The following is a 23,919-nucleotide window of genomic DNA, read 5'->3' on the forward strand; positions in this document are numbered from 1 at the left end:
TTCGGCCAAGATTATTCTATAAATTGAAAACCCTAATCAAGAATCCCAAGAATAAATCATAATCAATCGAATCTGCTTAAAATTAATTACAAATCAGAATTAAAATTCATCATGGTTCGCATAAAAGAAAGAAAGAAGAAAGATTCAATAAAGAAACATCAATAAACCCTAATCAAATCTAGGTTACCAAATTGCAGAATCAAAGAAGAAGACTACCTAAGAATTCTGCATCAGTCTTCGATCTTCTCTTCAGTTCGCATTTAGCAACCTTCTCCCTCTCTAACAGTTCTCCTTCTTCTTCTGTTTTGACTCCAAGGGTCCGAACCCTCATTCTCTCTTTTTCTTTTCTTCTTATACTCTTGTCTTCTTAGCCATTTTCTCTTCTAAAAGTTAGCCGCCTTTTCTCCCTTCTCTAGGGCTGCGAATTGGGTTGTTGTTCTTGGTGGGCCAAACTGTTGTTGGGTTGTTCTCCTTGATGGGCCGAACTGTTGTTCTCCCATAAGGTTTTCGGCTGGGTTGCAGTTGGGCCTCTCTCCTTGGTGGCTTCAGTGCTTCCCATGGGGTTTCAGCTGGGCTTTTCTTCTTGATGGGCCGAAGTATGTTCTCTTCACCCTAGATTGCCCCAAACTCCTAGTTTCCTAAAATTATGTTCAAATAGGGTAAAAACAATTGCAGATCATCATTAAAACCATGTATACAGCAATAAAAATGATGTGTAGCATGTGCACACATCAAACTCCCCCACACTTAAGTTTTTGCTTGTCCTCAAGCAAAGATATTACCCATAAACTGATCATCCCTCAGATTATTTCCATCTATCGAATGACTTTTAGGATGAAAATGCGTTAAGTGACCGAAAACCCTACATAAGCACTCTGATTCATCCCCATGACTGGCCACTCTTACCACATACATAATACCAAGGAATGGAAGAACATGAGATTCTTCATGCTCCAGCACTCACTTCCGTTCAATATGTATAGCAACTCCTTAACCACCATTATTAACCATCACTTCGAGCTTGGTCTCAAATCTGTCAATGCACCTAATTGAATGTTCAACCATATTGTGTCCCTTTGAACCTTAGCCGTCACCGAATTCTTTTTTTTCTTTTTTTTTGATGTGAGTGCATTTTATGCTCCATCTTTCACGAGTCACAGGCTGGATGCAGATAACAATACTCATATTCCAAGTTTCTAGTTTTACTATTCAGCTTGGAATAGCGGAGTTGGGACTGAACTCATATCATAAACCGCTAGTTTTACTATTCAGTTCATGACAACGGAATCATTTGGACTTTGTCCTTTTCTCTTTTCTTTTTTTTTCTTTTGCAATTGTTGAAATTCATGCATTAATAGTTCAGATGTGCACTAATAGCTCGAATGTCCATTAAGATTTCAATCAGGTGCCCTATATACATGAGTAGAGTTAGTGTTGGTCATGATGAAAGTCCTATTCGACTTCCTTAACCTCATGCATTGTGATAAATTTGGATTAATTCACAAGAATAAATTCTAGCACTTATAGTGATTCCCTTCAACTCATCGTATTCTCTCTTGGAATTCACCTTATAACCAACAATAATCTTGAGGGAATTTCAGTTTATTCGGCCTATCAATGCATTATGTATTGAGGTGATTAAGGTGCATAGCTACGACCTCCCCCACACTTAACATGAACATTGCCCTCAATGTTCATAGTGATAGAATGTAAAGATGAATTCAGCAATGAGGGCAGTTCCCTAAAGAGCATCATCAAGCAATAAAAGGGGTTTAGAGAACTTTGCTAAAGAGCATTCTGAAATTTGGAAATGGCTCCTTCGTTTGGACCCTCTAGCTGCTAAGATCAAGAGAAATTAGGAGGAGAGAATGATAAACACTAAGAGAGAGCAGCAATCTACAAAACAAAAAAAACTGAATAATACCAAAAAAGAAAAGCAAAAAAAGAACAATTAACAAGAAAAGAAACTACTTATCAACATTGGGTTGTCTCCCAATAAGCACTTGTTTTCCGTCTGAAGCTCGACCTTCCAATAGGATCAACGATCGTCTAGGTATACAGTGGATGGAGTAGGCAGTGTTCCATCCACTATATATGGCTTGAGGCGTTGACCATTGACCTTAAATGTGTCTTGTGTCGGGTGAGTGACCTCTACAGCTCCATGGGGGAAAACTTGGGATATGGTGAAAGGTTCAGACCACCTCGATTTCAACTTGCCTGGGAACAGCCGGAGGCATGAATTATACAATAACACTTGTTGTCCCACCTGAAAGTCACGCCTCAACAAGTTCTTATCATGCCATTGTTTGGTCCTCTCCTTGTAGATCCTAGCATTCTCGTAGGCTGCAAGTCTGAATTCATCCATCTCATTCAGCTGCATTCGTCTTTGTGCTCCTGCTGCCTGCAAATCAAAATTTAATAACTTCAGGGCCCAATATTCCTTATACTCAAGTTCAACAGGTAAATGACATGATTTTCCAAAGACTAACCTATATGGGGACATGTCGACGGGTGTTTTATATGCAGTCCTATATGCCCATAATGCATCATCTAGTTTGACTGACCAGTCCTTTCTAGAAGAGTCTACCGTCTTCTCCAAAATTCTTTTGAGTTCCCTATTGGCAAATTCGACTTGGCCACTGGTTTGAGGGAGATATGGGGTTGCTACTTGTGTAACACCATATTTTCGCATCAGCCGCTCAAATTGGGTGTTGTAGCAATGAGTTCCCCTATCATTAATTATGGTGCGAGGTGTGCCAAATTGAGTGAATAGCTTTTTGAGGAAATGAACTACTCTCCTAGAGTCATTTGTGGGTAAAGCCATGGCTTCCACCCATTTGGACACATAATCAACAGCAACTAGGATGTATTTATTCCCAAAAGAATTTGAGAAGGGTCCCATGAAATCTATACCCCATACATAAAAAATTTCACAGATTAAGATATTAGTAAGGGGCATTTCATTCTGTCAAGAAATATTACCTGTCCTCTAGCACTGGTCACATGCGGACACATACCTGTGAGCATCCTTGAACAAGGTTGGCCAATAGAAACCTGACTGCAACACCTTGGCTGTAGTGCGGTTGGCTCCGAAGTGGCCTCCCGCTTCCCGATCATGGCAGTATTGGTGCACCGACTCCATCTCCTCCTCAGGGACACACCTCCGTACGATCTGATCTACACAAAGTTTATACAGAAAGGGGTTCTCCCACAAATAGTGTTTCACATCAGAAAAGAATTTCTTCCTCTACTGATATGAAAGGTTAGGGGAAAGGATATTTCCAGCAAGATAATTTGCAAAATCAGCATACCAAGGGGATATATCTACCTAAATGGAATAGAGCTGCTCGTTCGGAAACTCATCTCGGAGGGTGCTAGTTATCTTCCCTTCCAAATCTACATTCTCTAACCGGGAAAGATGATCAGCAGCTAGGTTCTCGGTACCCTTCTTGTCATGGATCTCAACATCAAACTCTTGCAGCAGCAGAATCCACCTTATCAGCCTTGTTTTGCATCATTCTTTGCGAGTAGGTGTCTTAATGTCGAGTGATCTGTATACACAATAACCTTGGACAAAATCAGATATGAACGAAACTTATCAAAAGCAAAGATTACCGCTATTAGTTCCTTTTCCGTTGTGGTGTAATTCTGTCGAGCTCCATTCAAGGTCCTGCTAGCATAATAGATCAGCTGAAAGTGTTTATTCATCCTTTGTCCTAGAACAGCTCCCACTGCTGAATCACTCGCATCACACATCAATTCAAAAGGAAGTGTCCAATCTGGTGCTATAATGATTGGGGCATTAATAAGCTTGTCCTTCAGGATGTTGAACGCTTGTAGGCATTCCTTTGTGAAATCGAAGGGCACATTTTTCTGAAGTAAATTGGACAACGACTTAGCTATCTTAGAGAAATCTTTGATGAATCTTCTGTAGAACCCGGCATGTCCCAAGAAGCTTATCACAGATTGGATGGGTGTTGGTGGTGGCAACTTCTCAATTGTCTCCACCTTGGCTCTGTCAACCTCTATCCCTCTTTGTGAAACCTTATGTCCAAGCACAATGCCTTCTTGCACCATGAAATGACATTTCTCCCAGTTCAGCACTAGATGTGTTTCCTTGCACCGCTTGAGCACCTTCTCCAAGTTATTTAAACATGCATCGAAGGAAGAGCCAAAAACCGAAAAATCGTCCATGAAGACCTCCATAAACTTCTCAACCATATTAGAAAAGATAGCCATCATGCACCTCTGAAATGTGGCTGGAGCATTACATAACCCGAATGGCATCCTCCTGTAGGCAAAGGTACCGTAAGGACATGTGAATGTGGTATTCTCCTGATCTTCCGGTGAAATCAGAATCTGATTATATCCTGAATACCCATCTAAGAAACAATAGTACTCATGTCCAGCCAGCCTCTCTAGCATCTGATCGATGAAGGGTAGAGGGAAATGATCCTTGCGTGTGGCTTCATTCAATTTTCTGTAAGCCTCTCTAGCATCTGATCGATGAAGGGTAGAGGGAAATGATCCTTGCGTGTGGCTTTATTCAATTTTCTGTAATCAATGCACACTCACCACTAGTAACGGTCCTAGTCGATATGAGTTTATTCCTTGCATTCGGTACCACGGTCATGCCACCTTTCTTCGACACTACTTGCACGGGGCTCACCCATGAGCTGTCGGAGATCGGATAAATGATATCAGCATCTAACAGCTTGATAACTTTTGCCTTCACTATATCCTTCATGTTCGGGTCCAGGCGTCTTTGGGGCTGAACCGAGGGCTTGCTGCCGTCTTCCATCAGAATTTTATGAGTGCAAACTGACGGATTAATTCCCTTGATGTCTGCTATCTTCCAAGCCAAAGTTGTCTTGTGTTCCCGTAACACCCGCAACAGTTTTTCTTTCTGCAAAGGGGTCAAGGCTGCTGATATGATCACTGGTAGGGCTTATGGTGCTTCTAAGAAAGCATACTCCAAGTGCGGTGGGAGTTGCTTCAGCTCAAGGGTAGGTGGCTCTTCGGTTGAAGGCTTGCTTTCTGGCATTGAAGGTCTGTCTAGCTCTCAAACTTGATGAACCCCTTCCCTTGAAACTGCTAATTTGCATTCAAGTATGTTGCCATATTTTGAATCTCTTCATTTTTCCCCACTATGGCTTTTCCCTCTTGTATGCATAGCTCAAGGGGATCAGCCGACCTGTTAACCTGAAAACAATCACCAACATCATAATCAATGACATCAATCATATAGCAAGAATCATCACTAGAAGGTGCATGTTTCATAGCATCAGACATTTTAAAAATTACTACCTCATCTTGAATCCTAAGGCTTAGTTGCCCTTGTTGGACATCAATCATTGTCTTCCCCGTAGCTAGGAAAGGTTGCCCTAGGATAAGAGGGACATCAACGTCCTCCTGTATGTCTAAAACTATGAAATCCGCAGGAAAAATGAATTTGTCAACTTTAACAAGTACATCTTCTATGATTCCCCTAGGATGCTTTATGGACCTATCAGCTAACTGCAATGCAACTCTAGTGGGTTGGGGTTCACCCAACCCCAATTTCTTAAAAACCGAATATGGCATCAAATTTATACTAGCTCCTAAATCACACAATGCCTTATTAATTTTCAAACTGCCTATAGTGCAAGGAATAGTAAAATTCCCTGGATCTTTTAGTTTCTGAGGCAACTTGTTGAGGAGGATTGCCGAGCATTTTTCATTCAGTGCAACTGTAGCCACGTCTCCCAGTTTCCTTTTATTCGCCAAGATTTCCTTCAGGACTTTGCGTAGTGTGGCATATGGGCTAAATCATCAGCAAAAGGGATGTTAATATATAAACTCTTAAAATTTTCAAGAAACTTACCGAATTCCTTTTCCAATTTGTGTTGCTTTAGCCTATTCGGAAATGGTACTTGCGGCTGTTGACTTTTCTCCTTCTTTGAATCAGATTGCTCTTCCTCCTTTTCAGTTTCTAGGGTTGCACCCACCTTGCCTTCTTCCTTTGCCTTCTTCTCCACCTCTTGCAGCTCCTTACCACTCCTCAAGGTAATGTCTTGCACCTGTTCTCTTGGATTTGCCACGATGTTACTGGGTAAAGCGCCTTGAGCTCTAGAAAATATCATCCGTGCCAACTGCCCCACTTGAGTCTCCAAGTTCTTGATCGATGCTTCTTGGTTTTGAAATCTCATTTCTGCACTTGCTATGAACTTGGTCATCAGCTCCTCTAGATTAGATTTCTTTTCTGGCTAATTTTAATTTTGGGGAAAGTGTTTCACCGCATTTTGATTTTGCCAAGACTGATTCGGGTGGTTCCTCCATCCAGGATTAAATGCACGAGGGTACTGATTGCCTTGCTGCCCTTGCAGATTACCAACAAAATCCACCTGCTCGGGAGACTGCACGAACTGATTTCCAACTTGACATTTAGTGCTGATATGACCTCCCCCACACCATTCACAAGCTACGGTCTGAACATGCATGGCTGCCATCTGCATTTCATCTATCTTCTTGCTAAGGGCACCGATTTGTGCAGATAGTGCTATATAAGTGTCTACATTGTGAAGTCCGGGCTGTCTCCTAACTTGGGCTCTCTTGGAATGCCATTGATAGTTGTTTGCAGCCATCTCCTCAATGAGTGCATGGGCAATTTCAGGGGTCTTGTTATTAATGGATTCCCCAACTGCAGCGTCCATAATAGTCTTATTGGCTTCAGTCAACCCATTATAAAATGTCTGAACATGCAGCCATACGGGAAGTTCATGATGAGGGACTTTCCTCAATAACTCCTTGTAACGCTCCCATGATTCATACAATGACTCTCCGTCCTACTAATAAAAGGTGGTGATATCATTCCTCATCTTTGTTGTCTTGGACGGAGGAAAATATTTGGACAGGAAGCGGCTGGCCATTTCATCCCAAGTTGCTATCAATCCAGCAGGTAAAGAGTTCAGCCAAGTTTTGGCTTTGTCTTTCAATGAGAACGGAAACAATCTAAGCCGCATTGCATCATCACTAATCCCATTGTGCTTGAATGTGTCACATATTTCCAAGAAATTGGCGATGTGAGTGTTCGGATCTTCATGAGCCAAGCCGCAGAACTGAACAGTATTTTGTATCATCTGAATTATTCCTGGTTTGATTTCGAAGTTATTAGCAGTTATTGCTGGTCTCACAATGCTCGAGGCAGCCCCGGTGAGGGTTGGTTTGGCATAATCCATCATGGTCCTTGGTTCGGCCATCTCCTCACTTGCTTAGAAGCTCTAAGGCGGCGACAAAGAGTTCTTTCAATCTCGGGATCATAGGTGATGCTCTCCTTTTCACTTCTGCGTGTAATAAACTGTACAAGTCAAAGTCATAAAAATGCTAATACACAGATATCATAAACATAATGTACAAAATCATATTAACAATGATAGATGGTTCCTAATATTGCTGTAATAAATCCCCGGTAATGGTGCCAAAAACTTGATGCATATAGATTACACTAGCAGGTGCACTAGCCAATCAAGTAATATAATGATGAATAGAGTATCGCTCCCACGAGGATTGATCCAACAACTACTAGTACTGAATCAGCCGTATGTTATCTAATAAACCAAAATATTAAACAAAGAAAAAACCTAACTCCTAATTAGCAAACTACCCTAAGCAATTTGGATCAGACCACCTTTAATAATAAGAAGAATTACTGCATGCAAGAACTAACAGAACCGGTTTAGCAATTAAATCGTTAAGTTGTCCAATCGAAGTGAATTCAGTCTTGGGTTGGCGAAACCCTAATTTTATGAGCAGCCTCTCTCGAGCGCAGCCCACCCCTATCTATAGGCGACAATTCCTATATCTCTATCAGAAATTTAATCACCTTAGATACATTAAGAACAAAGAACTCGCAGGTCATCAATTCAGGTATGAATGATTGCCAACCGAACCATGCAAATCATCTCTAATATGCATTCAATCCGTTTTCTTGATTAGATGATCTGATTACCTAAACTCTTTCTCAAGCAATTCAAGTAATCCAAGATACAAGAACAATTCAGACAAGATTATTCTATAAATCGAAAACCTTAATCAAGAATCCCAATAATAAATCATAATCAATCGGATCTGCTTAAAATTAATTACAAATCAGAATTAAAATTCATCATGGTTCGCATAAAAAGAAAGAAAGAAGAAATATTCAATAAAGAAACATCAAGAAACCCTAATCGAATCTAGGTTACCAAATTGCAGAATCAAAGAAGAAGACGACCTAAGAATTTTGCATCAGTCTTCGATCTTCTCTTCGGTTCGCATTCAACAGCCTTCTCCCTCTCTAGCAGTTCCTTCTTCTTCTATTTTGACTCCAAGGGTCCGAACCCTCATTCTCTCTTTTTCTTTTCTTTTTATACTCTTGTGTTCTCAGCCTTTTCTCTTCTAAAAGTCAGCCGCCTTTTCTCCCTTCTCTAGGGCTGCGAATTGGGCTGTTGTTCTTGGTGGGCCGAACTGTTGTTGGGTTGTTCTCCTTGATGGGCCGAACTGTTGTTCTCCCATAAGGTTTCGGCTGGGTTGAAGTTGGGCCTCTCTCCTTGGTGGCTTCAGTGCTTCCCATGGGGTTTCGGCTGGGCTTTTCTTCTTGATGGGCTGAAATATGCTCTCTTCACCCTAGATTGCCCCAAACTCCTAGTTTCCTGAAATTCTGTTCAAATAGGGTAAAAACCATTGTAGATCATCATTAAAACCATGTATACAACAATAAAAATGATGTATAGCATGCGCGCACATCAATTACCAGTCAGCAGCTTGGTTTCTTTCTCTCTAAACGTGGAAGTATGCTACGTGAAAGTTTGTTTCCTGTCTTCAATTGCCCACACTCCCTGATAAGTTGTTCACATTTCCATGGTGGTTGATCCTTTAAAAGGAGACGATCTCTTCTCTTCTTACGTGTGTACATGTGCCATTCAACTATAAAATTTTATATCTACTAACGTTTTGTTCGTGAGTGGATATAAAATTGAGATAAGTGGACTGCAATCCACCTAGAAATTTGAAATTGCAGCCCCCTCCTAGTCTACTAGTAGCCCCCCTATAAACTGCATACTGTCCATGAATTTGGCATCAATCCACGGACAGGATTCATCTGACCTATATGGTAGGGGTCAGATTTCTGAGGTGGATTGAACTATAAAGGCCCCTATGAAATTTCTTAAAAACATTTTCTAAATTTTTTATTTCTCTCTTATTTTTCATTTGGAAATACTGAGCTAAAGATTTCATACCCAAGACAATTCTATCCACACCTACCTACATAACATCACAGTCACACATAAGGAACATCTCATCCTTTTATATGTTATTATGCACGAGAAGATGTTCCCAATGCACGATGGTAGTGTTCCCAATGCTCTACAAGGAACATCTCATCCTATTATAGAGCTCAGATCTAGAATCGTTTTGAAGTGCTTTGGATAAGCTATTCAAAGAAGCTGATGACCAACTGAAAGCCAATTTGGGCTTTCTAGATATTTTACCAAAACTCTCATGCGAACCTTGGATGGGTCCAAAGCTATCAATCAAGCAATGTTTTGGGCCTTCAAAGTTCAAACCCATGAAGACTGAAGAGTCCTTAATTCATTCTCGCTGACCATGCCTCACGTGCCTCGCTCGTGCTACTGTCGGACTCAGAAAAAGAAAACCAACAACGAAAACCCGAAAAACAAAACTAAAAAACAGAGTCCACTAGAGAAAGTGCTCCAGTTTCATAGCTGAGGGAAGTGGAGGAGCTTTCGATGCAGTGAAGGGGACTTCACACTTCAGATCGGTTGGTTTAGTTTTATTGCAGAGAGAGAAAGAGAGAGAGAGAGAGAGGGAGAGAGAGAGATGTCGGACCTGGACAGGCAAATAGAGCAACTGAAGAAATGCGAGCCTCTCAAGGAGTCCGAGGTGAAGGCTCTCTGCCTTAAAGCTATGGAAATCCTCGTTGAGGAGAGTAATGTTCAACGGGTCGACGCCCCAGTAACCGTAAGCCATGAAAACCCCATTTCAATACAGCTCCATCTCCTATTTTATTTTAACCCTTGTTGCTTTGGTTCTGTTTGATTCCTTTTCCCTCATATACTATGGGTTTATTTTATGCTTTTTTTTGTCCTCCTTTTCATTTATTTTCGAGTAGGTGTTTTTTTTGAGGAATATGGAATAGTTCTCAAATTATCTTATTTGGGTTTGATTTGGTTTGGGATTTTACTGTTGGAGGCGATGCTTCGAGAGGCTGGATTATCTTGGGATTTCGATGTTTGTGAGAGGTTTATATTTAAAAACTCACATTTTGAAAGAGCTCTCTCTAACTCGTTTGCGATCATCCAATACGAGTTCTATCTGTAAACGAAAGCCGAGTGCCTTGAAAGGAAGCCTTTTCAGCGTCTAACTTTCATTGTTAAACCCAATATAGGACGAGCTTAGACGCTAGTTTTCCTCAATGGGTTTTCTGCATCTAATTGCCTGTTACACAAAAGTAATAACTGTAACATTGTTTCCTTAACATGTGGTGCCCCTGTATAGTTATCTGTAAATGATTTATGGCAGGAGTCAAAACATTTGAGACTCCATTTGAATGTGCCTTTATTAAGCTTGTATCATGCCACCACTGGCGCTCTAACCCCTTGTTTTTCCACCTAGCTACCGCTAGCATGCCTCCTATATTCCATCTCAGAGCTAAGAACTCCTTATCTTAGATTGTTATTGTGGTTACAGATACTCTAGAAGTTATGAAAATTTATGTTAATTGAATTAATTTATTGGCCTAGTTGGCCTTGATAGGAAGTGTAAGAGGATTTTAAGGATAGGGTTCTGAAAGGTGGGTTCGCATTGCCTAAGATGATATGTCGGTGAAAAGGGGAGTAGAGAATCAGGCGAGAATGTGTCTAGATGTTTGCCAAGGCGTTTTATTAGGACTAGAATATTTTACATGACCTTCCAGTCCACTTTTTCTTTTTGATAATTAACCTTCCAGTCCACTTGGCTTTTATGTTTTTCATTAGATAAATGATAATTCAATCCTTCACTAAGTTTGGTTGGATTTGGACTAGGCAATTTCCAGATAGACCCATACTTGATCTCATCCAATCATTTCATCACCAATAGAAACTTCTCCTAACCCCATACATTTTATGGGTTCATGTTGATTAATTGCAATGCATCTTAAGTTCAGTGAAGGTCGTAGTTGGGGTGTCTTCCAACTAAGATACCCCAATATGAACGTTATCTGATCTTAACAACTGCCACCTACATAATTGCCAATAAGTTCTATCACATTGAGCCCTATTTATCTCCACATCATACTAGTCAATGTGGATGAATTGAAAATAGTAACAAGAAAACATTGGAAGGATACTTATTTGACATGTAGAATCACTTCATCTCGAAGGAAATATGAAGCCAATGGTTTTGCAAAATATTCTTTAGCATTGTTGGATCTGAAAATTTTGATTTTGACCCCAAACTGGGTCGAAGCCATTTAATGGAAGATTCGAGTCAAGATAGGAACCTCTTCTCAAGAACGCATAAGATAAACCCATGAATAGTGAGTATAGTCATCAACAAACAACAAGAAATATCTGTATCCCCCCATAGCAGTGATGTGATATGGTCCCCAAACATCAGTATGCACAATTTCAAAAGGAATGCTGCTTCTTTTATTGCTCAAAGAATAGGTTGTTCTACAATGCTTTGCAAGTTCACAACTTTCACATTTCAAACTAGATATCTGGACTGACTCAAGCAAACTCTTCAAAGACCTAAACGGCAAATGACCTAATTGATTATGCCAAAGCATAACCTAATTCATAGACTGAGAAACAAAAGACCTCCCAACTTCTCTATCTTCCCCTTGTGAATTCCCTCCAAGCAGGTAGATTCCATTTGTTTCATGGCCAATCCCAATCACCTTCCTCATCTCCAAATCTTGAAAAATGCATTGATCAAGAAAGAAAGTCATTGAACAGTTTTGCCTTATAGTGATGCTACTAACTGAAAGCAGGTTAGTACTAAGTTTAGGAACATACAAAACTGAAGACAAAGAGATGGCATTAGACAAATAGATAAGCAATAAGTAGTAAACAGTGAGGACATGCCAGTCATGTGGTCAGATGCACTTGAACCTATAACCCAACAAGGTTCATTGTTACCTAGGGCTATGGCATGATATGTTGAAGCCCTTGTACTTGAATGAGAAAAAGCTGAAGTGGGAGTAGCAGATGTTGTAACTGGTGGTTGAGATGAGGATACTGAAGTGCCAACTTCACTTTCCAACTGAGTCGGAGCAGCTCGGACAGCAACCAAAGTGTCTAGGGATGTGGCTCTTGTGCTAAATGAAGGTGCACCATCAGTAGTGATAACCACATTGGCATTCCCCTTTTTATTTCTAAGCTTTGTTGGGATTAGATGTGGATATAACTTCCAACAGGTGTCTTTGGTATGTTTCGGTTTCTTGCAATGTTCACACACTAACTCCCTCTTATCCTCCATATTCCTCTCCTTGTCACCTCCAAACTTTGGTTTCACTGCTGCTAAGGCTAATTCCATAGGTTGATATTGCAACATAACTTTCCTCCTTCTTTCCTCACTGTGCACTAAAGAATAGGCTTGAGACAAGGTCACACTTTCTCTGGTAAGGAGTTGTTGCCTCACAATATTATATTTTGAATTTAGATCAGCTAGGAATTCAAAAAGCCTATTGGTCTCAACCTGTTTTTTGTAGGTTTGTGCATCCCTCTAACTTTCCCACTCAATCGTCTCTAGGTGATCAATTTCATGCCACAAAGATTTCAAAGTGGAGAAGTAAACTGAGATTGGTTTTTCTCCTTGCTTAAGGTTGTTTACTTCACATTTCAGCTCATAAGCCCTAGCAACATTAAGTGGTTGGGAGTAAGTTTCTTTCATAATATCCCAAATCTCCTTAACAGTTTTTGCCCACAAATAATTTCGGTTGATGTGAGGCTGCATGGAGTTGCACAGCCAAGTCATAACCAAATAGTTCTCTTGAACCCATTTGGCATATGTTGGGTCTTCCTTGGTTGGTTCCTTTACATCCCCCATCACATAGCTCAATTTTCCTCTACCCCCAATAACCATCATGGCTGATTGAGCCCATTCCAAGTAATTTGGTCCGTCAAATTTGACAGTGGTAATCTGAAACGTGTTTTCAGTTATGTTTCCAATACCACCAACCCCCAAAACACTTTCCCCTTGATTTTTAAACCCCATTCCTGCCATCTCTTTCAAGAAATTTATCAAAAGGAAACCCCTTTAATGCCGAAACAGATTAATTACACCCAGAAATTGCTAACTGACTTAGAAGGTTGAAATAGGTCTATCAATCACCCAGAAATATTGGAACAGGCCTAATAATCTCCCAGAAACTAATATCAGTCAATCTGAAGTACTGAGACAGGTCTAAATGTTACCCAGAAACTGATAACAGTCATAAATTTAGGGTTTAAATTTGAGAACTGGTTGTAGGTCAATAAAAAAACCCTAAAAAAATTCAGAGAAAATAGAAAACTTCCAGCCACTCCTTCCAGATTACTCAAATTAAATTCTGATTGAAGTCGATCTCAAAAACAAATTGAAACCTACCCAGAAAAGTCTGGTCGCCACCTCCAGTCCACAGTCTGAACCCTAATCTTGAATTTTCTTTCTTTCCTTTGACTCTTCCTGATCACCAGACACCTTCCAAGGCTCTACAATCCCTTGGACACCTGCTGCACTCTACCAGCAATCTCCAAGAACCAGCCAATTGACTTTTTTTTTTTTTGCTAAAACTTCCAACCCTAGGAAGTTCTCATTGCAGTTAGCCTGATTAGTCTCACATGAGAAGCCCTAGGTTGGCTTTGATACCAAGTTGTCTAGTAAGACTACAATAAGTCTTAGTTTAGATCTGAATTAAACAAGAAATAATGTAGAGAATAAAAGAAGAAGAAGAAAAGAAGAAAAAGAAAAGAAGAGGGGAAGAAGAAGAGAGAACACGAAGAGGAGAAAAGATTCAGAGAAGAGTGTGGGTCATTTGTAACACTAGAAGAAGAGAGGGGACCCCGGGTGTCATTTGTAAACTTGATATTGAAAAAGCTTATGACCATGTTAACTGGCAATGTTTGGACTTGGTGTTGGAGAAAATGAATTTTGGGCAGGAATGGAGAAACTGGATCAGAGTTTGTGTTAAGACCCCAAAGTTTTCTATCCTAATTAATGGGCAATCGACGGGGTTTTTCAGTAGCTCTAGGGGTTTGAGGCAAGGAGACCCTCTTTCTCCCTTGCTTTTCATTTGCATCATGGAAATTCTAACTCTTTTTAGCAAGAAGGCTGCAGGGAACGGGCTTTGGGATGGCTTTGCAATCTCGCCAGGAAAGGAAAAAATTAATATCCTTCAATTTGCAGACGATACCTTATGTTTTGTTGATGCTTCCCCAAGTCAATTGGAGGTGGTGCTTGGAATTCTGAGTTGGTTTGAGGTGGTGTCTGGTCTCAAGGTCAACTTGAGTAAGTTTCAGATCATTCCATGGGTCATGTTACAAACTTAGAAGATTGTGTAGATGTGATGGCTTGTTAGATTGCTCATCTCCCGGTCAAGTATTTGGGGCTACCTCTTGGGGCAAAGTGTACTTCCTCTGAGACTTGGGTTCCAGTTATTGAGGGAATGGAGAGGAAACTGGCATTTTGGAAAGCTAAATATCTTTCTTTTGGGGGGTAGAGTAACATTGATTAAGAGCACTCTCTCTAATCTTCCTACTTATTTCCTTTCCCTTTTCCCTATTCCAATCAAAATTGCAAATAGATTGGAGCAAATCCAGAGGAACTTCTTATGGAGGGGTTGGGAGGAGGAAAAGAAGATCCACATTGTAAATTGGGAACAAGTGTGTCTTCCTAAGGAAGTTGGTGGGCTGGGAATAAAAAAATTGAAGAAGTTCAATTCTGCCCTTCTTAGAAAATGGCTATGGAGGTTTGCTAGTGAAAGAAATGCATGGTGGAGAAATCTTATTGTGGAAAAATATGGGGTAGATTGGGGTGATTGGAGATCCAAGTGCCCTTCTACAAGAGGGATAAGTTCCATATGGGCAGGTATTTTGAAGGTCTTTCCTTTATTTGAGGAAGGAATTGAATTTAAGTTGGGAAATGGGGAAAGAATTAAATTTTGGAAAGATTCTTGGTGCTCAGAAGTGTGCTTGAAAGAAGCCTTCCCTCTCTTGTATCAAATTTCTGTTAATCAGGATTCCTCTGTTGCTGAGAACTTTAATGTTTCAGGTAATTCTATTATTTGGAATCCGCTTTGTAGGAATCTCTTTGATTGGGAGGTTGAAGAGTATTCGACTCTGTTGGATTTACTTCAAATCAGAGGATTGATTTAAATACGAAGGATGCATGGAGTTGGAAATGGGAAGCTGATGGTTTTTTCATTGTCAAGTCCATGTTCCTTAATTTGGTCAGTTCAGGTCAAGTGAACTTTCTGGCTAGGCAAATTTGAAAAAATTTTCTGATTTGGACAATGGTTTTAGACAAGTGTCTGACCAGAGTGAATCCGATGAGACATGGCATTCAGATTCTGGATATTTCATGTGGATTGTGTGGTGGTTCAGCAGAATCTATTGAACACCTGTCTATTCATTGCCCAGTTTCAGCTTATCTCTGGGGGCATTTCCTTAAAGCCTCGGAAGTCAGTTGGGTAATGCCAAATTCAGTGAAGGAACTGTTGTACTGTTGGAAAATTGAGGGCCTCAGCAAGAAAGGAAACTTGGTTTGGAACACTATTCCGGCAGCTGTTCTTTGGACTATTTGGACTGAAAGAAACAACAGAATTTTCCAAGGTAAATCTAAAACTCCGAAGGAAATGGTGCAGAAAGCTGTGGGCAAGTTATTGTCTTGGGTGTCGGCGACGGAGGATTTTAAAAATCAGAATATGCGGTTGTTGTTTAGTTCTCAGTCTTGGATGAGATTGTAATCTGAGGTGGTCCTAGGTAGCCTCTAAAGGCCTAGGCTCTATTGTATTGTTCTTTGATTAAATAAAGTACCTTACCTTTTACAAAAACTTACATAAGCTATAAATAACAGAAAATAACTACCAACTAATCCAGCTAACATACTAACAGCAATATAAATAGGCATGCAGCAGTGGGGACCACATTATTGTTCTACATCTCTACAAATACTACTATAATAAGTATTTAATAGAGCAATTAGCAACTAAAGAAGGTTATTAACTTTATAAAATAAAACTTCAAGATGGAAAGTAAAATAGAAAAAAAAAACATGGAGTTGCTATTTTATTTAAATGATGAGAGGGAGAGAGAATAGAAAGAGGGTGGGCCTTGGCACAATGGTTGGATTGCTCCATTCTGACCTAGGTGACCAAGCAAATCTTGGAAACAGTCTCTAGGTATGTTCAGGGTTAAGGCTGCGTACATCTGTCCCTCCCCAGACCCTGCATTGTCAGGAGCCTTGTGCACTGGGCTGCCTTTTAGAGAGTAGAAAAAAAGAAACCTCTCTATACTTCTATTCATTCATTCTTTCTTGTTCTCTCCTCAAAACCCTTAGATCTTTTAAATTTCAATAATAAAACATTAAAACAAAGTATAAATGATATAAATAGTGTATAATAAAATGTATTAAAACACATATTAATGAGATGCAGCAATATAAATGATATTATAATAAGGCGCCTGCCTTGTCATTTTTGTCACTTAGGTGGGTGCCTAGTTGCTATAACTCAAGGTGTTTGGGCGAGGTGCCCAGCCAAGGGCACCTAGTCACCTAGGCAACGCCTTGATTACTATGAATCACAAATATTTAGGGCAATAATTTAATAACAAACTACAACAATATTCGGTTCATTTTAAATAATTAGAGATACAAACAGACAAACAAACAAAACTTAAAAAATGAATTTGTAGTTCACTAGGATGACTGGTTGTTAATCAACTAGTCAACCTTAATTGATACTTCGTCATTCTAGGTGATTGCGTCGTGATTATCAACTGATTAGTTGGTCTGGTCAAGTGACTAATTGGTCAACTTGATAAGGTATGTCTCCTGATACAACTCATCTCCCCAAACCTCCCTAGGCATCTCATTAGGAAAGGGGTTGGTTGCTCTCGATCTATTTGAACAATTTGTTTACCCTGGATGTCATGGCATTTCCCTCTCTTTCCCTCTCTAATATGGTGGTCAATAATTCAAGGCCCTTAATTACTGCTTCGGAATCAGCTAATAACAGTTTGAGTCATTCTCCACCTCCAGATGCTCTAATCCAATAAAAGCCATCGGCCTGAGACCCTGAAGCAAGACCTTCGCCTCAATAGAAACCAAGTCCAGACTCAGTAGGGCCAAAATAAACCAATACAGTCTTCTCCAATGCATAACCAATTTACCACTCTACTGGTGATGAAATTATTCAAAAAATTGTGAGGCTGCTCCATCTTTGAGAAGGCTCTGGCATTCCTCTCCTCCTAAGTCCCAAGTGGTCTAAAGACTGGCCTTTCTAACAAAAATTCCATATAATTTTCCTTCTTATATAAGGGGAGAGGATTCTGACCCAAAAAGGGCTAGGGATATAATTTCTGGTTTCCAATGAGCACTGAGTAGGGCAAGTAATATTGTATTTCAAGGATGTCTATAATTATATTTTGCAAGAGTGTGTGGATGTGGCTGTAGATCTAGAACAGAAACCCTTTATATCGATACCATTAGTTCTAAACCTACTACACATTAGCAACCAATTTAGAATGTTATAATAATTCACTCAGATTCTAGGAAGAACCTACACTCTCTAATTATGGTAATGCTGGGATTTGCTTTGGCTGAACAGTAGCATGTTTGTAAAAGGTTGCTTTTGTTCACTGCATTTTCAAATGTTAGGTTTTTTTTCTTTGCTAAATATCAAATCGTGTTTGCTTTCCAAATTTGACCCAGTTTCTGCTTTATCTCTTTGAAGAAATACTAAAGCAATCCTATTCCTCTGTTTTGATTTTGATCACTGGTTCACAAAACCTTCTGATAGAATGCTGTCTTTTGTTGTTTCTATATCCCAATTTTATGGGGCATTTATGTACATGGATGTTGCTATGCTCAATAAATATAAGTATGATATTTCTCAAAAACGAAAAAGAGAAGAAAAATCAATAAAACAATTTTTGTTATCAAATGTATGGCCCAAATTCACTGAAAAAAAAATTATCAGAAAAAAGTTCATTGGAGGGTTAGTTGGAGCATGCTTGACTATCTGGGCACTTTATGACCAGGGTTTGATCATGCCCATTTCCATGTCTTAGATTCTTAGTTATGGGTGTGGCTCTCTCCTAAGCAGTCATTTTCCTATTATCTTTTCCTCCAATGAACTTTTTTTGATAGGCACTTCCAATAAACATTTTGTTATCAATTAAAAAAATTATCTTCATAGATTAGGCTGTAATTGTTTGTGATGATACTGGTTATACTGTTAATTTCACCATGACTAGTTTTACTATTGGAGGAATGGATGCTGCTCAGACACATAAATGGGTAAATGACTTAAATTGTTGTTGTGATGTGTGTGAAGGGATGTAATCTTTGCATATGCATGTGTGTATCAATTCAATGATAAATCATTACATGCTGCCTCTGACATTTCAAAATTATTATCTATCACTTGGACTGTTTCACTGTATTAAGCTTTATCCTAATATATTGTAGAGAGGCACTATAATTGATCGTTTATGTAATTCAAAAATGACAGAAAAGTGGGATAACCAACCATAAAATAAATGAAGAAAAGGGTGTCATATTAATTTACTATTTTGTTAATTGCTTTTGGTTAAAACAGCAAGTGCCTTTCTGTCTCCAACATCTTTTCCATGCATGAGTCAATAGTTTTCAAGTCACTAGTCACTAGTTTGAAGCCTAAGATTCCAAAGGAACCTTCTGTAGATTCTCTAAGATAAAACTTGGCATTACTTGATTGTGAACTCTTGGCCATTTGGCATCCGCATCATGGGATCTAATTCTGCTGCGGTTGCCATTAAGATTTCCAATGAGACAGAAGATAGAGAAAAGAAAAGGAAAGCATTGTGTTAGTGAACCAATTCTGCTGTGATTGACATAAAGGTTTCTAGTGAGAAAAAGGATAGTAAAACATTGATGATGAGCTTGTTTTCCTTATCAAGCAACATTTTGGGCTTAGATATAATTCATCAGGTCATAAAAGAGAGATCTGGAGCTTTTGTCTCTCTATTTTGATTGGGTTTGTATTCTGGTTTTTCTGGATGTAAGCCGTTTAAGTGTCTATCTCTTCTCTCGGGTGCTTTCTTATCACCTTTCCTTTTGTATTCTCTTTTTCTTTTAATAAATTTCATCTTTATTCTTCAAAAAAATGTGTAAGTAGGCTACTTAGCCAAAAAAAAAAGGAAAAGGAAAAGAAGTTTCCAGACTTTTTTTGGATGGTATATTCCTGGTTCTGGTTGGGAAGGCTTATCCTGATTCCTGATTCCTTTTAATTGTTGAAACTGGGAATTCTTTTTGGACTTTGATATGATTTATGTTTAGTTTCTTTTACTTAGTTCATTAATAACGAAAAAGGCCCCATATGATGTAATTGTGTGAATTCCAAATAGACTTTAAGTTCTGATAAATTTACTGCTATTACCTTCAAAACTTCAGACCCATGCAGAGCATTTAATATCTGAGACATCAGTACTCTGGGAGTGTTATTCTATTAGCATTTGTTGGCTAGCGAATAGGTCAAATTTGTCTGCTTTGTTTGGAGAACCACTACAACAATAGCGCAACAGGAGAAGTTTTCAAATTTTTATTAGAACTTATCATCAAAGGAAATTTGAATCAGGTGGAACTAGAGGTAACCAACCCATAACTTGAGAGATAATTGGAGCTGGCCAGTTGATCAATTAGTTAATATTGCAACAATTTCTTTTGAGGGTGACAAGCATGTACTTTGTACAAAAAATGCCAAAGGTTGGGTTTGTATCCAGTCCACCCCTTCCAAGACCCCTTATAGTTGGGACGACATTGGGTAGTGACTCCTTTTTGGTTGAGGTATATCCATATCCTTGTAAATGTACTTTTTTAAGTGAGTCCCCACTAGATCTCTGACCTCAAGAACCAATTTCATTAGATTGCTATAACGTTTGTCTCATTTAGACAGTTAGATGAAAAACTGTTCAGGGAAGGTATACAGATCAGTTGGTTGTAAAATTAGTGGTTTAGTTTTGTCTGATCTATATCCTGGATGGGATGCTAATATGCTAAAGATGGATATAGAGCTAGTGTATTGTGCATTTGCCACCTGTACAACATGACCAGGGAACGTCCTGAGCAAAAAGGGTGAGGGACCAGGAACCAGTATATATCCATGTGGATGTGGACGGGTTTTTTTTTTCATTTTTATCATATTTTTGTATCTTGATAATTCCACTAACTCAAACTTTTTGTTATTAATATACCAATAAAGGTTGCCCTTCTTGTTGGTATTATAAACATAGAACATTTGATAACTGTTTTCATTCTTGACCTAAAACAGATACTATTGCTTTATTTTTTTTAAATCTTGAGGAGTACAATTATAAACCATCTTAACATATTCATCTGTGCTTTTCTATAGATATGTGGGGACATCCATGGGCAATTTTATGACATGAAGGAGCTATTCAAAGTGGGTGGTGATTGTCCGAAGACAAACTACTTGTTTTTGGGGGATTTTGTCGATAGGGGATTTTATTCTGTTGAAACGTTTCTGCTTTTATTAGCCCTGAAGGTCAGGTTTCTTCCTTTTTCTCTACAAAATTGGATTTTAAAGAGATATCTCCCCTCTATCTGGGCTTTATTTTTATGTTCATTTGCTATAACTTTTGTTAAGGTTTTGAATTAAAAGGTTTATAATTTGTCATCTGCTAGTGGTCCTTTAGATACTTTTCACCATAAGTAGATCATTAGTGTTGCATATGTATGCATATATATATATATATATTTTTTTTATCAATAACACTTTCATTAATTCATCAGTAGAAAATTTACAAGTGGAAGACAAACACACTTATCTTCCAAGAGTCACAAAGAACTTCAAGAAATGAAAAAAGAAAATACAAAGATACAAAGACACTAACGTTACAGCTTAGCCCAAAACAAAGAATCCCTTTCTGCCCCTTGTTTTGCTAAACCGTCAGCTAGGGAATTAGCTGATCTTTTAATCCAACATGTCTTAACTTCCATTTCCCGCACCAGCCATTTGAATTTCCTCTTCTCATTATTATACTTCCATAAATCATTTTGATCTTTAGTCAGCCACCCTATCACCACCTCTGAATCCCCTTCAATTATAAGTTTCTTGATGTTCAATTCCTTAGGCACAACTATTTTGGCACAACTATTTTGCTTCTATTGATTTTTTAACCAAAACCTTGTGCTTTCATGCAGGTGAGATACCCAGATCGAATAACATTGATAAGAGGGAATCATGAGAGTCGCCAGATTACACAGGTTTCGATCTGAGCTCCTCTGATGGAGATCTTTGTTCTAACATCTCTTCTGCTTAGCAGACTCACTGGCTAATTCTCTGTTACCAGGTGTATGGATTTTATGATGAGTGCCTACGTAAATATGGCTCTGTGAACGTCTGGAGATATTGTACAGATATATTTGATTATTTAAGGTTTGTCCCCATTTCTTTACTTGTAGTATAGTTACCTGTGTGATAGAAGGTTAGAAGGTGCATTAAGTGCATGGGACATGGATTGCACCTGTAGAGGTAAACTCCAGGCCAAAAACCTCTCCTGATGTTCCTATCACATTCTTTTCAATGATCATAAAAAAAAAAGAAAATACATCTGTGTAGCCAAATCAACAGATGGTTTAAGTTGTATATTTACAATTATCAATTTTTGCCTCAGTTATGCTGCCTTAATATGTTCTTAGTTTTTGAATTTGTTAATTCACGGTTTTCTACAGTCTGTCAGCCCTCATTGAGAACAGGATTTTCAGCGTCCATGGTGGTCTCTCTCCTGCTATATCCACATTGGACCAGGTACTATGGGATATATGTCAGTATCTAATTACACTTTATGATAGTAAGATTTTTTTTTAGATACTCATTCATGATATACTAAGTAGACTCCTTTTACAGATTAGAACAATTGATCGGAAGCAAGAAGTACCCCATGATGGTGCCATGTGTGATCTTTTGTGGTCAGATCCTGAAGACATTGTAGATGGTTGGGGTTTGAGTCCCCGAGGTGCTGGTTACCTATTTGGTGGCAATGTTGTTACTTCTTTCAACCACTCGAATAATATTGATTTCATATGCCGTGCACATCAATTGGTAATGGAAGGATATAAATGGATGTTCAACAACCAGATTGTTACAGTCTGGTCAGCTCCTAACTACTGTTACAGGTAGTTACTGTCCAAGGCCTTCCCTAGTACTACCATTCCCTTGATTAGGTGGTTTAATCTCATTTTTGGATGTGTTTAGATGTGGTAACGTGGCTGCAATTCTTGAATTGGATGAGAACTTGAACAAGCAATTCCGGGTGTTTGAAGCAGCTCCACATGTTTGTACATATAACTGTTTTCCTTTTTCTTTTCATGCATATAACTTGATGTAAAAAATGGTGGCTGCATGATCCTCCATGTCTGCTGGTCTTATGCTCCCATGCTTCACATTTAGAAAAAAAAGGTTGACATTCAATCAGTAGGTTCTATCAAAACAGGCTATCTAACAATCACTTCAGTGGTAATCCTTGATCCACGAAATGGACCTACTGATTGAATGTTCATGATACTCGCATTTTTAAACTTGATTCTTAAAGAGACATGAAGCTTGATGCAGCTTTGCACTCTTCATTTCTGCTTATTTCAGGTTCGTTTTAGGGCACTGAATGATTTTGGATGCAATGCAGGAATCAAGAGGAGCTCCTTCCAAGAAACCTGCACCAGATTACTTTCTTTGAGATCTTGCTTAAAGGGGTTTCTCTTCCAATCATCTAGTGGACAAATAGATTTACAGTGATGACCGAAAGCTCCTCCCAGAGTCAATGGACTGGCACTGTAAAAGATCAGCTTCTCATATGGTCGACAAGATTGATACTTTTGGGTTCTTGATCGGTTTGGTATACTAGGTTAATTTTTTTCTTTTGTCATTATTTTCTGTAAGATTAGAAATATGTTTCATTACATGTCTGTGTCATTAATATGGATTCCTGGCCTCTCTCAGCTCAGAGCTAGGAATCAACAGTTTCATATGGAAATGGAAAAGGAAGTTCTGTTACCAACTTTGGGAGCAAATGCAAGGCAAGGATTGGGTTAGAAACATACTATTTGGCAATGAAAGAGCTTACATTAGTTTTGTTTACTCAATCATCACCTTATGCCCCCCACTCTTTCCCCGGGGCATTCTTTCAGAAATATCACCTCTGGGTTGGCCTTTACAGATACGTCAGCAACCCGCAGTCTATTTATTTTTGGAATGATCTGCAATGTCTTGATTTAAATTTGATTAAAAGGATAAGAATCCACCTGCCTTGGGCGCTAGTTAGTGGGTAATTATGTTTACCAATGTTTCGAGAACTAGATTGGACTGCCCAGTTTAACTTTAACCATTCAAAGTTCAAACAATGAACCAGGTACAACAGCCTTCCATTTGCCTCGGAACTGCCGGTTTTGGTGAAGTAAACCAATCACGTTAAAAGACAATTACATGATTCATTTACTTTTTGTTAGTTTGCATTTTATATGATGTATTTTTGCATTTCACAAGGTTTACTTATTTTTTATGACTTTAACAACTTAAAGATTCAACTATGACTTGCTCTATCATTTGATTCAAGTTTCTCGTTCCACAGTGCAGTTCATGCACCATAGATTTCAACCTTTGGTCAAATTGTTTTCAACTAGCCTATTCAGTTTCTCATT

At 38.9% G+C, this 23,919-nt stretch overlaps 2 protein-coding genes and 1 non-coding gene across 4 annotated transcripts; 2 read left to right on the plus strand and 1 right to left on the minus strand.

Annotated features, from left to right (window-relative positions):
- Nucleotides 1–6,251: 6,251 nt before the first annotated feature.
- LOC104594412 (uncharacterized) lies at nt 6,252–7,238 on the minus strand. Its single transcript, XM_010254698.1, has 2 exons — nt 6,906–7,238; nt 6,252–6,824 (listed from the first exon to the last, which is right to left on the minus strand). Exons 1-2 carry the CDS (start codon nt 7,236–7,238, stop codon nt 6,252–6,254), a joined length of 906 nt encoding a protein of 301 aa, XP_010253000.1.
- On the plus strand, nt 6,754–6,860 carry LOC148803369 (small nucleolar RNA R71). The gene has a single exon (XR_016081632.1). It is a non-coding gene; the product is annotated as a small nucleolar RNA R71 (small nucleolar RNA).
- A 2,455-nt stretch (nt 7,239–9,693) lies between the features above and the next one.
- LOC104594154 (serine/threonine-protein phosphatase PP-X isozyme 2) lies at nt 9,694–23,359 on the plus strand. 2 transcript variants are annotated; one of them, XM_010254327.3, is made up of 8 exons: nt 9,695–9,999; nt 20,615–20,767; nt 21,427–21,489; nt 21,576–21,661; nt 21,958–22,033; nt 22,133–22,401; nt 22,481–22,559; nt 22,908–23,359. In XM_010254327.3, the coding sequence occupies exons 1-8, from the start codon at nt 9,859–9,861 to the stop codon at nt 22,956–22,958; spliced, it is 918 nt and encodes a 305-aa protein (XP_010252629.1). In that variant the 5' UTR covers nt 9,695–9,858; the 3' UTR covers nt 22,959–23,359. The 2 variants fall into 2 exon arrangements, with proteins under 2 accessions (XP_010252630.1, XP_010252629.1); XM_010254328.3 differs by lacking the exon at nt 20,615–20,767 and having other exon boundaries at nt 9,694–9,999.
- The last annotated feature ends 560 nt before the right edge of the window (nt 23,360–23,919 follow it).

This window comes from Nelumbo nucifera, chromosome 1 (genome assembly GCF_055504915.1).
Source record: "Nelumbo nucifera cultivar China Antique chromosome 1, China Antique-T2T, whole genome shotgun sequence".
In the NCBI taxonomy this organism is placed as follows: Eukaryota; Viridiplantae; Streptophyta; class Magnoliopsida; order Proteales; family Nelumbonaceae; genus Nelumbo; species Nelumbo nucifera.

What these genes read in the sequence shown, in the direction of transcription:
- LOC104594412 (XM_010254698.1), bottom strand. Translation starts at nt 7,238, where the DNA reads ATGGCCGAACCAAGGACCATGATGGATTATGCCAAACCAACCCTCACC. An exon ending in TAGCAACTTGGGATGAAATG is followed by an intron (nt 6,825 to 6,905) that starts GCCAGCCGCTTC and finishes TTTTATTAGTAG; the next exon opens with GACGGAGAGTCATTGTATGA.
- LOC104594154 (XM_010254327.3), top strand. Translation starts at nt 9,859, where the DNA reads ATGTCGGACCTGGACAGGCAAATAGAGCAACTGAAGAAATGCGAGCCT. An exon ending in GCTCCTAACTACTGTTACAG is followed by an intron (nt 22,402 to 22,480) that starts GTAGTTACTGTC and finishes GGATGTGTTTAG; the next exon opens with ATGTGGTAACGTGGCTGCAA. An exon ending in TGTTTGAAGCAGCTCCACAT is followed by an intron (nt 22,560 to 22,907) that starts GTTTGTACATAT and finishes GATGCAATGCAG; the next exon opens with GAATCAAGAGGAGCTCCTTC.